The 14,998-nt window shown below is 45.4% G+C and overlaps 3 protein-coding genes across 3 annotated transcripts in view; 2 read left to right on the top strand and 1 right to left on the bottom strand.

Moving 5' to 3' along the window:
• The first annotated feature begins 1,971 nt into the window (after window positions 1-1,971).
• On the top strand, window positions 1,972-6,515 carry LOC130200701 (angiopoietin-4-like). Its single transcript, XM_056425189.1, has 7 exons — window positions 1,972-1,998; window positions 2,122-2,196; window positions 2,963-2,987; window positions 3,086-3,177; window positions 3,500-3,617; window positions 4,474-4,653; window positions 5,781-6,515. Exons 2-7 carry the CDS (start codon window positions 2,128-2,130, stop codon window positions 6,077-6,079), a joined length of 783 nt encoding a protein of 260 aa, XP_056281164.1. The 5' UTR covers window positions 1,972-1,998; window positions 2,122-2,127; the 3' UTR covers window positions 6,080-6,515.
• An 892-nt stretch (window positions 6,516-7,407) lies between these two features.
• optn (optineurin) lies at window positions 7,408-12,957 on the bottom strand. The gene is made up of 13 exons (XM_056424789.1): window positions 12,856-12,957; window positions 12,036-12,160; window positions 11,714-11,916; window positions 11,439-11,603; window positions 10,900-11,084; window positions 10,624-10,717; window positions 10,382-10,497; window positions 10,126-10,275; window positions 9,528-9,612; window positions 9,284-9,442; window positions 8,802-8,944; window positions 8,582-8,658; window positions 7,408-8,099 (listed from the first exon to the last, which is right to left on the bottom strand). Exons 2-13 carry the CDS (start codon window positions 12,154-12,156, stop codon window positions 7,987-7,989), a joined length of 1,611 nt encoding a protein of 536 aa, XP_056280764.1. The 5' UTR covers window positions 12,157-12,160; window positions 12,856-12,957; the 3' UTR covers window positions 7,408-7,986.
• A 1,362-nt stretch (window positions 12,958-14,319) lies between these two features.
• The window catches only part of ccdc3a (coiled-coil domain containing 3a), a 5,301-nt gene continuing 4,622 nt past the window's right edge, over window positions 14,320-14,998 (top strand). The window contains exon 1 of the mRNA XM_056424906.1: window positions 14,320-14,998. This exon is cut by the window's right edge and continues 244 nt beyond it. Within this exon, the coding sequence (XP_056280881.1) occupies window positions 14,836-14,998 (163 nt within the window). The 5' untranslated portion in view covers window positions 14,320-14,835.

Below are 14,998 nucleotides of genomic sequence, written 5' to 3'. Positions count from 1 at the left end.
GGTGGTCCCACCCTCTTGGCTCGCGGCTCCTGGTGAAGACTGAAGGTCAGTAGGTATGCTACAAGGTACAAGGAGACTAATGAAGTCACTACTAAAAACAACAAGGGAGAGACTGGGACAATCTATAAGGTGGAAAACAGGTGTACAGCATGAGAGAGCATCTGAGCTATACCACGAGGACAAAGAAAGAGGATGTCAGACCGGTCGGTCAGACCGGTCGGTCAGACCGGTCGGTCAGACCGGTCGGCCCAGGTCTTCAAGTCAAATCCCACTCAGATCTCCTGAAACTCGGGTTACATGTCCTCAGGAAAGAGCACCGCCGTGTAAAAGAGACCAAACATTGTGGTCTGATAGACTTCGTACATTTATGTGGCCCCTGACGGCTTGAAAGACATATGATCACCTTTTCTTCTCGAAATGTAAGACACATATCCTGTGCTTTTATTTTGAAGGTTTCAAATTAAATGGATTTATATTATAAAATTAGAGAAATGTTCTTATGTACAATACTCCTACACTCGAATAAACAATAATCAAATGCAAAGTCGGTGATTTAACAATATGTTCGGGAGTAGTTATTATTATTGTTATCTTTATTGGAAATGAAATATGTACAATTAAAACATAAATGTCACCATTTGATGCGCTGTAGCAGATTGTAGCTACAGTGTAAACAGTGTTTCAGGTACACTGGCCCTTTAAGAGGCAGCCATGATGCTGATGTGGCCCACGGGGAAAATGAGTTTGACGCCCTGCTCTAGTATCTTAGAAACTTTCCCTTCGGCCATAAATCTTTTTACTTTATTGGCCGTCCCTCCATTGTTGTCAAGATATTTCAGTCTAAATCACAAACGTCCTCCTCATGATGGCGTTCTACAAAAAATCAGAGGATCCTCAAAGTCATGAGAAAACACCGCATGGGAACCATGGAGAGGCACAAAGAAATATCTGGGTCAACTTCCATGGCGAGTCATAACAGTCGAGACGTTTCACAATAACAACAACCGTCCGCAGGGGAGGAAACGTACAGAATATTTAGGGGTCAGAGGTCATCCACTGACTGACCTCCAGGGGCATTTAAAAATAAATTGGGGCACTTTTTGAAACTTGTGAAATATCATTTTACCTTTGTTCAAAAAATAATAAATATACTTAATTAGGCTGACAGGATATGAGCTATTGTCATAACAATTGCAAAAATAAGACTATTTGGCAATAATAAGACTTTTTGGAAGTAATAAGACTATTAGGCAGTAATAAGACTATTAGACAGTAATAAGACTATTAGACAGTAATAAGACTATTAGGCAGTAATAAGACTGTTAGGCAGTAATAAGACTATTAGACAATAAGACTTTTATGCAGAAGTCCACAAATTTAAAGTGTTTTCTTATATTTCTTTGAACAAAAAACAAAAAGAAAACATCAGATAATCATATTAAATTGTATTCTTATTTATTTAGATATGTTTTGTAAAAAAATTCTAAACAACTAGACATTATTTCTTTATTTTTTTATAATTCAAAATTATATTTATTATTCTTTTTGTGTACAGTACAGGCACGAGAGACAGGACACACACAACAAAGGACAAAAACAAAACGCTATTAAATTATCATAATTATTATAGGACATTATAAGGGCATTGTCTGCCCTCTCCCAGTGATATCAGGGGCAACATTACATTTCTTAGGGTCCGTTTTGCCCCTGACCCTCGAGTATTTCCAACGCTGACCTCCCGATGACGCTTGAGGAAGAGTGAGCGGAGTGTCGGAAGGAGTCAGCCTCTGGGGAGCATCACCAATGTCTAAATAATAATTGCAATTCATGGCAACAGTCGATGTGTCTGGTCCTCCACAGGCATGAGGAAACCACACAGCAGGTCTTTCTGGTTTCAGAATGTTGTTTGCCTGAAGTAACAAGCTGAGTTCTAAGAGGACTGGGTGTGTGGTTCAGTTACTCCGGCTCAGGCTGCAGGACGTGGTTCATCCAGCTCAGGTCAGTAGAAAGAGCGGTGACGTTATTATGGGCTCATAATGTCGGTGTTTGTGTCCCTTGGTCTCGTTCAGCTGTTTTAACATTCATAAAATGTCTTAAAAAGAGATTATCTTTCAAACGCAGGTCAGAATGAAGAGTCTGGTGGAGTGTTGTGCGCTCATCTCCATGTTTCTGTTGAGCTGCAGTGGACAAGCTGAGGTAATAAAATTTACACGATGTACACCACCGTTCAAAGGTTTGGGGTCGCTTAGAAATGTCCTTATTTTTTAAAGAAAGGCACTGTTTTTATTGAAGATAACATTAAATGAATCATAAACACTCTACATAGTTAATGTGTAGATGACTATTCTCTGGTGTTAATGAAGTCTCTACAGAGGTGTGTAGAGGCCCATCTCCAGTGTTCTAATGGTACATTGTGTTATCGCCTTAGAAGACTAGCGGAGGGGTAGAAAACACTTTAAACCCTTTTATGTTAGCGCAGCTGAAAACAGTTATGCTGGTGAGAGAAGCTTTAAAACTGACCTTCCTTTGAGCCACAAGAAGAACTACGTTAATATTTTCAAAAAAAATCATGATTTATAACTTTGTTAATGTCTTGACTATATTTTATATTCATGTTGTAATTTATTTGATAAATAAAAGTGAGTTTTCATGGAAAACACCAACTTGTCTGGGTGAGCCATAACATTTAAACGGTAGTGTCTCTCTCTCTCTCTCTCTTTTGTCTTCCATGTTTCAGAGAAGCTACTCTATTCTCACGCTCTTTGCTTTACCTTGGGAGTTGTCCCTGATCCCATGTGAGGTCAAAGGTCAGGGATGTCTATGTGTACAGAGTGTAAAGCCCTCTGAGGGGAGTTTGTAATTTGTGATTTGTGATTTGTGGCTATACAAAATAAACTGAACTGAATTCACCGTCCGTATTTTGAAGTCTCACTCTGTAACTGTGTCTCTGATATTCCTGTAGGAACACCCTTTGATTTCTCCAGCAGGTACGGGGAATGTTATTCTCGCCTTCGCAATGCCATGAATGCCCACGTTTTGTGGCGGCCCTGTGTGTTCATGCTGTCTGTCGCCGCTCTGACCTCAGGCCCCGACTGCACACAGATCCAGGCTCTCTCCCCACAATCCCCCAGTGGGGTTTACTGGATCAAGCCTTCTCCAGTCAAGCCCCCGTTCCAGGTATGACAGAAGACCCCAAACCTGAGATGTAAGGGTCAACTGCAATTGACCATTGGCTAAGCCCCACCCCCTTGGTTACTGTTGCCATGCCTGCCCTTACCAATACATCGTACAGCTCTTTTCTGTCAACAAATTAAATCCTTTGCATAACTGAAATGAATAAACAGTGCTATGACAGATTTTTGGAGACAAATAAATATAGAGCATGCAAAGTCTTGGAAAATACTTTGCATGGAAGACATGTCTGTGTCAAAAAGCCTGGCTCATGTTTATGTTTTTAAATATTTTGTAACATTGCATGTGAACTGGGCTACCTGCTCAGGTGTTCTGTGAGATGCGGCCTGACGGCGGCTGGACGGTGCTCCAGAGGCGCAGCGGCGCCGCGGTGTCCTTCGACAGGACGTGGGCCGCGTACCGACTCGGCTTTGGAAACTACTCCGGTAAGCAAAGGATATCAAAGAGGTTGTGTTTGGGACGTGAGGATAAATCCAACGTGGGATGAGTCTTATGACACAGGGATGTACAGGAGGCAGAAGAACGTACGAGATGTTTATTCAATGAGCTTCAAGGGGAAACATCGCAAGAATGAACAGACGTTGTTTCCCTTCTTGACGTTAAAGGGAAACAGACCGTCCTGCTCTCCTGGGAGATGACATTACATTGTAAATGCAGTGTACACATTTTCTACCACACATACACGACCATTCAAAAGTTTGGGGTCACCAAGACAATTTGGTGTTTTCCATGAAAAGTCACACTTTTATTTATCAAATGAATATAAAATCTACTCAAGATATTGACAAGAAATAATGATGTTTATAGTAAATATTAATGTTCTTCTTGTGGCTCAAAGGAAGGCCAGTTTTATAGCTTCTCTCAGCAGCATAACTGTTTTCAGCTGCGCTCACATACTAAGGGTTTAAAGGGTTTTCTACCCCTCCGCTAGTCTTCTAAGGCGATAACACAATGTACCACTAGAACATTGGAGATGGGCCTCTACACACCTCTGTAGAGACTTCATTAACATCAGAGAATAGACATGTACACATTAACTATGTAGAGAGAGTATTTATGATTCATTTAATGTTATCTTCATTGGAAAAAAACAGAGCTTTACTTTGAAAAATAAGGTCATTTCTAAGTGACCCCAACTTGTGAACGTTAGTGTACATTGGTGCAAAGCAGGCGGTCGATCTTTGGCTCTCAGAAGCTCCGCCTCCTGCAGCAATGACGACCCAGAGCCACGTCGTCTCTGATGAAACTGAACGGTGTCCCTGTGCTCTGCCCATCCCCCAGAGGACCACTGGCTGGGCCTGATGATGGTTTCCTTACTGACCGAGAACAAGACCTGGGCGCTGAGGGTGGACCTGTGGGACCACGGCAACGCCACGGCGTTCGCCCACTACCAAGACTTCCGGTTGGACGGGGAAGGAGCAGCGTTCAGACTGCATGTCGGGGAATACAGAGGAGACGCAGGTACTTCAGGCTTTAGACTTCTCCTTCACACATTTACATCCCGTTTACTTCACTTCATGGAAGGAGGAGGAGGATGGGAAGAAGAGGAGGGAAGGAGGAGGGTGGGAGGAGGAGGAGGGGAGGAGGAGGATGGGAGAAAGATGATGGAAGGAGGAGGAGGGGGGAGGAGGAGAGTGGGAGGAAGAGGATGGAAGGAAGAAGTAGGGTGGAAGGAGGAGGATGGAGGGAAGGAGGAGGATGGGAGGAAGAGGAGGGAAAGAAGAGGATGGAAGGAGGAGGAGCGGAGGAGGAGGGTGGGAGGAGGATGATGATGGGAGAAAGATGATGGAAGGAGGAGAAGGGGGGAGGAGGAGAGTGGGAGGAAGAGGATGGAAGGAAGAAGTAGGGTGGAAGGAGGAGGATGGAGGGAAGTTTCAAGTTTCAAATTTCAAGTTTTTATTGTCACATCCCCTTTTATACAAGTATAATCGGTTCGTGAAATTCTTATGTGCAAAACACCCGACAGCAGTAGCAGACTAAAAAAAGAATAAGAATGAGAATAAACTATACAATATCCACACACAAAAAAGAAGAAAGTAGGAGGATGGGAGGAAGGAGGAGGATGGGAGGAGGATGGGAGGAAGGAGGAGGATGGGAGGAAGAGGAGGGAAAGAAGAGGATGGAAGGAAGAGGATGGAAGGAGGAGGAGGGGAGGAGGAGGGTGGGAGGAGGATGATGGAAGGAGGAGAAGGGGAGGAGGGTGGGAGGAGGAGGATGGGAGAAAGATGATGGAAGGAGGAGAAGGGGGGAGGAGAGTGGGAGGAAGAGGATGGAAGGAAGAAGTAGGGTGGAAGGAGGAAGATGGAGGGAAGGAGGAGGATGGGAGGAAGAGGAGGGAAAGAAGAGGATGGAAGGAGGAGGAGGGTGGGAGGAGGATGATGGTGGAAGGAGGAGGATGGGAGGAAGAGGAGGGGAGGAGGAGGATGGGAGGAGGAGGATGGAATGAGAGGAGTAGGGAAGGAAGAGGATGAAAGAGGACCACTATCTTATGGTGACCTAACTTCAGCCTCCCTGTTATCTGTGAATATTCTAAAGTCGCTCCTGATGTTTCCTGAACTCGTGTCAAACCGTTCCCGGCGTTCCCCCAGGCGACGCCGTCCGCGGCGCATTCCCGGGCATCGACCAGGACGGCTTCGGCTTCAGCACCGCCGACCGCGACAACGACGGCTGCCGCCCGTGCATCTTCGGCGACGTCGTTCAGGAGGCGTGCGCCTCCTCTGACGCCGGCGGCTGGTGGTTCAGCCGCTGCGGCTCCGCCGCTCTGAACGGAGAATGGCGTCCGGACGGCGAGCACCTGGGCTGGGAGGCGGGGCTCCACTGGGACACCTGGAAGGGCCAGGAGGCGTACTCCATGAGGGCCTCCAGGATGATGGTCCGGTCCATGTGAGAGGAGGGGGGGGGGGGGGGGGAGCTGCTTCCTTCCTCCTCCTCCTTCCCTCCTCCTCTTTCATCCTCGTCCTCCTCCTCCCACCCTCCTCCCCTTCTCCTCCTCCCACCATCCTCCTTCCTTCTTCCTCCGTCCAACCTCGTCTTCCCCTTCTCCTCCTCCCATCCTCCTCCTCCCACCCTCCTCCTCCTCTTCTCCTCCTCCCACCCTCCTCCTCCCCTTCTCCTCCCACCATCCTCCTTCCTCCGTCCAACCTCGTCTTCCCCTTCTCCTCCTTCCATCCTCTTCCTCCCATCCTTTTGAGGTCAAGTAGAGACCCCGCCCCCCCCCCCACCTCCTCAGCACCCACACCCACATCCAGAGCAGTTTATAAGTTTATTGTGTTATAAAACGCCTGCGTGTGAAGATATACTCAAATAAACATCTGTTCTCAGAAGTCTTGATCTGTCCATTTCTTTAAACCCCGTTTGCTGACCAATGAGTACACGTATTTACTCTTAGAACTTTTTATATCAAAAGCTGACACCAGGTTGTGATTTTGATTACATTATTAAATAATACGATGTTTAGATCAAGCCTTCGACATCAAATAATGACCTCAGTCACGTCCACACAGTGAGACGTTCAGCTTAATAATGCACTGGTATCAAATCTGTACTCATAGCCCAGGTTTCAGCATCCTGTATGGCAGGGGCGTCAAACTCGTGTCCCCCGAGGGCCACATCAGCATCATGGCTGCCTCTTAAAGGGCCGGTGTACCTGAAACTGTATACGCTAATCCCGAACATATTGTTAAATAACTCACTTTGCATTTGATTATTGTTTATTCGAGTGCATATATATTGGACATAAGAACATTTCTCTAATATTATTTTTAAAAGTCAGTTTAATTTGAAACCTTCAAAATAAAAGCACAGGGTATTTTTCTTAAATTTCTTGAAGAAAAAGGGTGATTGTGTCTTTTCAAGGCGTCAGGGTCCACTTCAAATGACGTGGCGGGCCAGATTCGGAAATATTGAAGGTAAGAACATTTCTCTAACATAACATAAATCTGTTAAATTTGAAACCGTCAAAATAAAAGCACAGGATACTTTTCTTAAATTTCTTGAAGAAAAAGGGTGATCGTGTCTTTTCAAGGCGTCAGGGGCCACTTCAAACGACGTGACGGGCCAGATTAGGAAATATTGGAGGCAAGAACATTTCTTTGATATCATTTCTAAAAAGTCAGTTTAATTTGAAACCTTCAAAATAAAAGCACATTATATTTTTCTTCAAATTAAATTTGTTGTATAATCGTGCGGTGGTTCCAATATGACCAAAAGTAGACAGAAATTTGCATATTTTATTTTCATTATCAGTACAACATGTAGTCTGAGTGCAGGGTGTTGCAGCCTCCTGCACGTCGAAGTATAAAGGCTGGTGCGTACAGATTAATGACGAGTTAAATATATTACATCATAATTAACAGGTATCTTCTGAATAAAATACATAGATATAGATATATGCATCTATATCTATATAATCATATTACATATGCCTACATGGTGCCAACAACCAAGATACGAGTGGAAAGATCTTCCCACATGTCATTCGTTTGGCGTGTTCTGCCCGTCGTGCACACGTTCGATTAGTTTGCATGACCGGCAGACAACGACAAATTATAAATCTTATCAAAGTTATCTTCGTGACAACCTGCGAGATGAGTCCGACAAATATTTAGTTCGGATATCAAATCTTCACGAAGGAATTCTCAAATTTAACAAACCAGAGAGACTCAGAGAAAAGTGTAAATGGTGTGAAGTGAAAGCTACTGTGAAGTTGAGAAGAGCTGCAGGGTAAAAAAAAAAGCAGAGGAAGACTCAGATTAACGGCGCTGATGGCGCCCCCTGCTGGCGCCGCGGGGGACTTCAGTTGATGCAGTCCATGATGTGGATCTGGAGGGAGTCCAGGTCCGGCAGGATCTCGTCGCACTTGGGACAGGCGTGTTCGGGAATATTGCCCTGATGCTGCCAGCTGGTACCTGAGAGTCAAGATGAGAAGATGAACACGCGTCTGCACGCTAACTATGGAGCTACAGCCAGCAGCTACGCTAGTTAGCTTAGCATGAAGACAGTGAAAGGGAGAGACACGGCTGTCATAAAGACAACTCTGAGAACATCTCACTAGTCAGCGAGTTGGTTAAAAACACGTTTAATGAAATGCTCGTACGTTTTGGTCGTGGCCAAATGTGAAGACTTAATTCATATCATTACATCCTAATAGTTGTGAACTATTATGAGTAATAGCTGAATACAGAGTGATTTTGCCACCACGGCAAAATGAACTGCCAATCAATAACGAGCGTCACGTAATAACTGATAAAGAGAGAGAACCAAAAAAACGTCTCAATTGATAAATCGCCCGACAGGTAACATGAGAAGCATGTGGTTTTGATTTTAGGGTGAACTGTCTCTTTAAGACCGTCAGGTGGGATGCAAAAAGAACCAATGAGAAGCTCCTGACCTCTTCCCACCAGGCTGCCGCCGTGTGGATTCCCTCCCAGCGACACGTGTCTCTTCTGCATCTCCGTCAGCGAATGCCTGCAGGAGGGAAACGACGGCGCAGGATGATGACATCACCAAAACGTCATGGTCACCAGGGAAACCGGACGAGAACTTTTAAAAAAAAGGACCCATTGTGCTGCATTTTATTTGTTACGCGTCTTTCCCGCTCCACGCCGTACCTGCCCAGCGAGTCCAGCTCCTCCTGCAGCTGGCCGTTCTGCTTCTTCACGTACTCCAGCTGAGCCGCCAGGCGCTCCCGCTCTTCGTGGAGTTTCTCCCTCGCCGCTCGCTCGGCGTAGAAGTCCGAGGAGTAGACCTCCGCCTGCGGATGAAAAAAGAAAGAATATTTATATTTGTATATTTATTTATATATTTAAATATATATATAAATATATATATATTATGATATTAAATATATATATACATATATGAATATATATATATATGATATTAAATATATAAATAAATAAATATAAATATGTATAAATATACATAAATATATATATAAAAATAAATATATTATATATATCAAATATATACATACAAACATCAATATAAAAATGTATGAAAATATATAAATATATATAAATAAAAGAAAGGAGACTGCGTTGTCATGGGGACGTCCGATGCCTCTGGTTTAGAAATGAAACGGCGCGCCGACCTGAGCCTGGAACACGGATATCGTCTGCAGCTCCTCCTCCTTGCTGAACATCTCCTGCTTCATGTCGTCGATGTGCCTCTGCTTCGCGGCCAGGGCCTCCTCGGCGGCGCTCAGCCGGTCCTGCAGATCGCCCACCGCCGCCTTCTGCACCAGCACAGACTGGGACACCAGAGGGCAAAAGGTCAAACACGCCGGGCGACCCATTTCTCGCTGCACTGGTTTCGATCGGGCGACACAAGCTGACCTCTCTCTTCTTCTTCTCCTCCAGGAGCTCGTTGTAGTCTTCATACAGCTTGGTGTAGGCGTCCTTCAGCTGGGTCAGGTTGTTCCTGTGGAGGAAGGAAAGGCGTCACCGGTGACTCTAACAAAGGATAATATATATAATATATACACTACTGTTCAAAGGTTTGGAGTCACGTAGAAATGTCCTTATTTTCCAATTACTATAACATTAAATAATCATTAATACATAGTTAATGTGTAGATGACTATTCTCTGGTGTTTAATGAAGTCTCTACAGAGGTGTGTAGAGGCCCATCTCCAGTGTTCTAGTGGTACATTGTGGTATCGCCTTAGAAGACCAGCGGAGGGGTAGAAAACCCTTTAAACCCTTTTATGTTAGCGCAGCTGAAAACAGTTATGCTGGTGAGAGAAGCTATAGAACTGGCCTTCCTTTGAGCCACAAGAAGAACGACATTAATATTTAAAATATAAATCTTTATTTCTAACCTCTTCAATGTCTTGACTAGATTCTATATTCTTTTGATAAATAAAAACACCAGATTGTCTGTGACCCCATAACGTTTGCCCGCTGGTGTCCGTCTATCCGCGTGACCTCTGACCTCTCCTCGCCGCTCTTCCTCTGCTCCATCAGGCTCTGGGCCTGCATGCTGTCCACCTGCAGCTTCAGCCGGTCGTTCTCCGTCTGAACGGCCTGCTTCTCCACCAGCTGAGCCCTCAGAGTGACCACATCCTGCTCCACCTCGCGCCATCTAGACACGCCGGACGCCAGGTGTTTTATTCGTACATGAGCGGGGACGACCCCTCCCCCCCCCTCATCAGTTTGAAACACGGGCTGCGATGCGTTCGCTGCCTCACCTGTCCTGCAGGTTCTTCTTCATGCCTTCCGCCTGGTCCAGCTGGCTCTGGGCCTGCTGCAGCTCCTTGCACAGCGTCGTCGTCTGAGACTTCAGACTCTCCACCTCAGACGCTGCCTGAGGAACAACGGCAACAACTAAACTCGGTGGACCGGTTACCGCTGATTAAGTTATAGACAGAGAGGAGACTTAGTATCGCGATGATTCTATCAGAGTACATCTTGAGTTCAATGCTGTAAATACATTTTCCCCTTTCCCAGAATCCTCCTTGGTCTCGGCCTGGGGGGCCTGCGTTGCTTTCTCCACGCCCGCCTTCCTCTCCTCCAGCTCTCTCATCCTATTGGACACATGTCGAGGAGGTGAGATTACATTTAAACAAAAAGAAACTTTGTGAAAACATTGCGCTTAAAAACAAAATTATGTGATTTCCTCCCAGTTCGGTCCAGTTTACAGGAAATAAAAGCGCGATAACCGCAAACATTCGGACTTCCTGTGTTCCCGCTGCCGTGAACCTCTCACCTGGCGGCGGAGGACCGGAGCTCGGCCTGCAGCCGCTCGGCCCGCTGCGTCTTGTTCCTCAGCGACTGGAGCAGCTGGCTGACGGTCATCTCCTCGCTCTCCAGGCGGGACGCCGTCATGCTCAGGTCCGGACGCCGGGCGCGCTCCAAACTACACGCACCGTTCACGGCGTCGACGCCTTCATCCTGGAAGGGAAAACACCCCTGGTTATATCGTAGAGCGGGAGGCTGTTTATCTATATATACATATATATATATACACACACATTATATACATATAGAAAATATTCATAACAATATATATAATATATATGCATATTTATATATATATGATATTAAATATATAAATATATATATGAATATATATATATATATATACATTTATATATAAATATATGAGTATATATAAATATACATATAAATATATTGTATATATATCTATATATCAAATATATATATACATACAAATATATCAATATAAAAATATATATAGGAGGTATTTTTGTGTGTGTGTGTGTGTGTGTGTGTGTGTGTCCTCACCGAGACCCTGATGATCTCAATGAAGGAGTCGTCGTGCGAGTCCTGGTCCGCCTTCAGCTGCAGCTCGGAGTTCATGCCCACCAGGTCGTTCTTCTCTGCCTGCAGGCGAGCAACCTGGGCCCGCAGGGCGTCCAGCTCTGCTCTGCTCCGATTGGATGCCGCCGCCTAGAAACCACGCGGCACGGAGATCACAAATTTGACAGAAGCTTAAAATGTAAAACTGTAATTCCATTCTCCAAATCTCTTATTGGCTCCCGTTAGTGTCACATGCTCACCAGCGATTCAGCCGGCGGCCCCCCCGCCCGCCCCTCCCTCCTCGAGTCCAGCTCCTGGTTCTGGAGGGTCAGCTCCTCCACGCGGCCCCGCGCCTCCTCCAGCCGGCTCTCCAGGAAGTGGCGCTCCTGCAGCTGCTTCTCCCGCCACGCGGACAGGTCCTCGAAGCGCTCCTTCATCGACGTGTTGGTCTGACGCAGGGCCTCTGACGAACGCAAATAGAGGAGGCCGAGTCATTCGAGTTCAACCCCTGACCTTTGACCCCAGAGGCACTTTGAGACCCGGTGAGAGCGGTAGGAACGCTTTTGTTGTGGTCCCGCTCACCTTTCAGTTCCCGGTTCTCCTGGATGAGGATGTGCATCTGCTGCAGGGTCTCCTCCAGCGGGCACGACGGGCCGGGCGAGCGAGAGAGGTCACCGTTGACGACGGGGCCTCCGGACGCCATGGCGCTGAGAGGGAGCCCGACAAGAGGAGAGCGCCAGTCACAAAGGGCCCTTGACTGGGACGGATCATGCAGTCTGGGCGTTATCGTGTCCACAGCTACGAGCGGACCGGCGCTCCATCGCAAAGCAGGATTAAAAACATAGAATAAAAATATGGATAATAATTTGTTATTCTTATTGAGCACCCTTTCGTTCTCCCCGTGAATTATTGATTAAGTGCTCTCACGTCAACAGAGCACATGACGATGACTCAGGAATGATGTCATCATCAGGTCACAAGACGGTTTAATCACATTATAATAAACACACAACTTCACTTTCTTCAAGGTGGGCCTATCAGGTGCGAGACACCTCGTTCAACGCTGAAAAGTTACCGGTGTTACGGTTTAAGAAGCGACCGTGTTAGCTGGCGACTTCTCAGCTAAACTCGTCCGTTGTTGTCATGGTTACGACGGCGGTTCGAATAGAGAGAACGGAATTCACGGAGACAGCTAGCTACGCGTTATCTTCCTATTTTCAACAGCCGCCTGTAACCACGACAACAACAACGGGCGCGTTCGGTTCAAAGTCACCAGTTAACACGGTCGCTTCTTGAACCGCAACACCGGCAACTTGCGCAACACGGATGCGGTTTCCCCGCCGAGACGAACTGCTTCACGGCGAAACGTTTAAAAAGCCGCGAACGAATGTGTTCCGCTCACCTGCTCGTCAACTCCGAACGCAGGCCGGATATGTTCCGCAGAAACACACGACGGACACCGACGGAGAGGCGGCGAGAAGTGTCGAGCAACCTTGTTGTGCTGCTGCTGGGTTTCGACGTCAAGTCACGTACGGAAACCAAGCGTGTTTCCGGTGAGTGTTTTTCAAAATAAAAGTGCACTTTGACAATATATATATATATATTGGCCTGAAATAAGCACATGAATTGTCCCCATTTTTTGCCAGTAATTTGTTTTATGTTTTAAAGAAGACATATAGTTAAATAAGTCAAATTATTTCCTTTAAAGATTGCGTTTGAAGTTTTGTTCGGACGTTAATGTAATGTATAAGGGCTAATACACGTGAACAGGGGAAATAGAAACATTAAGATATATAATAGTTATCATTAGTTTACTCATCTCCTTTATTTAATAAATATATTGCTATTGCTAATACATGCTCAACTTTAAGGCCAACTTTGTCACTTATCGTCACGTTGACGCTCTTATTCTGAAAGTTCGTTTGACTTATTTTCCTTTCAGCGTTAAACGAAACTGTCGGACGACGCAGCACCGACTTCCTCGAAGTGACGTCACAGAGCGACAGCTGCGTTAATAAACATCCCATCCGCATGTTTTAGACAGCGGGGGATTCCCACCAGGAGTCACCTTGCTCTCTGAAAACAAGAACCGGAACTCTGGATCCCTTTATATAATCACTCCTGACGTGATACCTGCAAGAGTGTTACACAAAAACACCAGAAGATCCCTTTATACATTAATTAATGATACAGAAATGAAGATCGCTATTTTTTAATTTTTTTAAATTTGCTTTGGTCCAGTGGCGTGTTAAATCAAATATAAAATATCACAGCATTTTTTTTAATTGTTTAAATAATCCATTATATAAAAATAAAATAAGTATATGCATGCTGTTCGTGACAGTGTCCGCTAGATGGCGGTGTTTCCTAAGCAAAGATACAGAGCTGGAAAATGAAACTCCCTTCACTGAAACGTTTGGCTGTGTTTGAAAAGCATTTTGATTATTATTATAATCATGATGTGCATTTTAAGGGAATCCGCGCTGTTTTATGGAGAAAAATAATACCGGAGCATCTGGGAGATGCACACAGAACCTACCAGACATACCATTTCTGTAGAGATGTTGTACCCTAATACACTACATAAGACATGATTATGAAGATAAAAAGATAAAGATAAATAGTTATTTATTGTCATTATACAAAGATATTCCGATTGATAGCCCACAGCCAGATATACAAGTACAAGATCAAAACACACAAGGATAAACATGTACAGATAAAAATAGACAAGAAGAATGAAATGAAATAAACGTTACCAAGTAAAACAGGATATATCTGTGCGTGTGTTTCCATAGTGCAATTGTGTTAAGTGACAAGTGTCTCTGTAATAGTGTTATATTTTAGCAGCTTGATATGGAAGAGGGGGGGGGGGTGTTCTAGCTTTAATGAATTCCATTATCATCCTTACATGTATATATAATTCAAGGAAGACCTTCTCCTCGACATGCTCTCCAACAGGACTTCATTGACCCTCTTTTGACATTTGAAAGACGTTTCGAAAACCATATTGATTCTTTTCCCAGTAGTTGAGCCCACCAACCAGTTTGCATGGAATCTTCAAATGTCGGAGCGTCTTAGCAGTCCTTGAACGCAGCACCCATGCGCTCTGGTGAAGCCGGTGTGGCTCCCACTGCGGACAGATGAGGTGGAAGCACCCGGATCACAGCGGCAGGTTGGAGGGCTTTAAGTTCCAGACTGTTGAGTTCTCTCCAAGAGTCTGCAGGTGAGCAGATGTGAGTGTTTAGTTCACAGCGCAGTGCGCAACAAGTTACGCGCATGCTTTGAGAGGGTTTTTTGACTGCAGATGTGCAGTTCCCTCAACTTCTAGCAAAGTGCATGCTTGAAGAGAAATAAAACCATTTGTCTCTGGCTCTCCGGGATGTCGTCCACGGCCCTCCTCCTCCTCGCCGCCTTCGGCGTTTTTGCGCATTTGGCCACTTTTACGCACGGGTGCCAGCTCCCTTCCGAGTGGCGGCCGCTCAGCGAGGGCTGCCGGGCGGAGCTGGCGGAGATCATCGTGTACGCCCGGGTCCTGGCGGTCC

Source organism: Pseudoliparis swirei, chromosome 10, assembly GCF_029220125.1.
Source record: "Pseudoliparis swirei isolate HS2019 ecotype Mariana Trench chromosome 10, NWPU_hadal_v1, whole genome shotgun sequence".
NCBI classification, from domain to species: Eukaryota; Metazoa; Chordata; class Actinopteri; order Perciformes; family Liparidae; genus Pseudoliparis; species Pseudoliparis swirei.
This window is presented reverse-complemented; position numbering and strand designations above follow the sequence as displayed.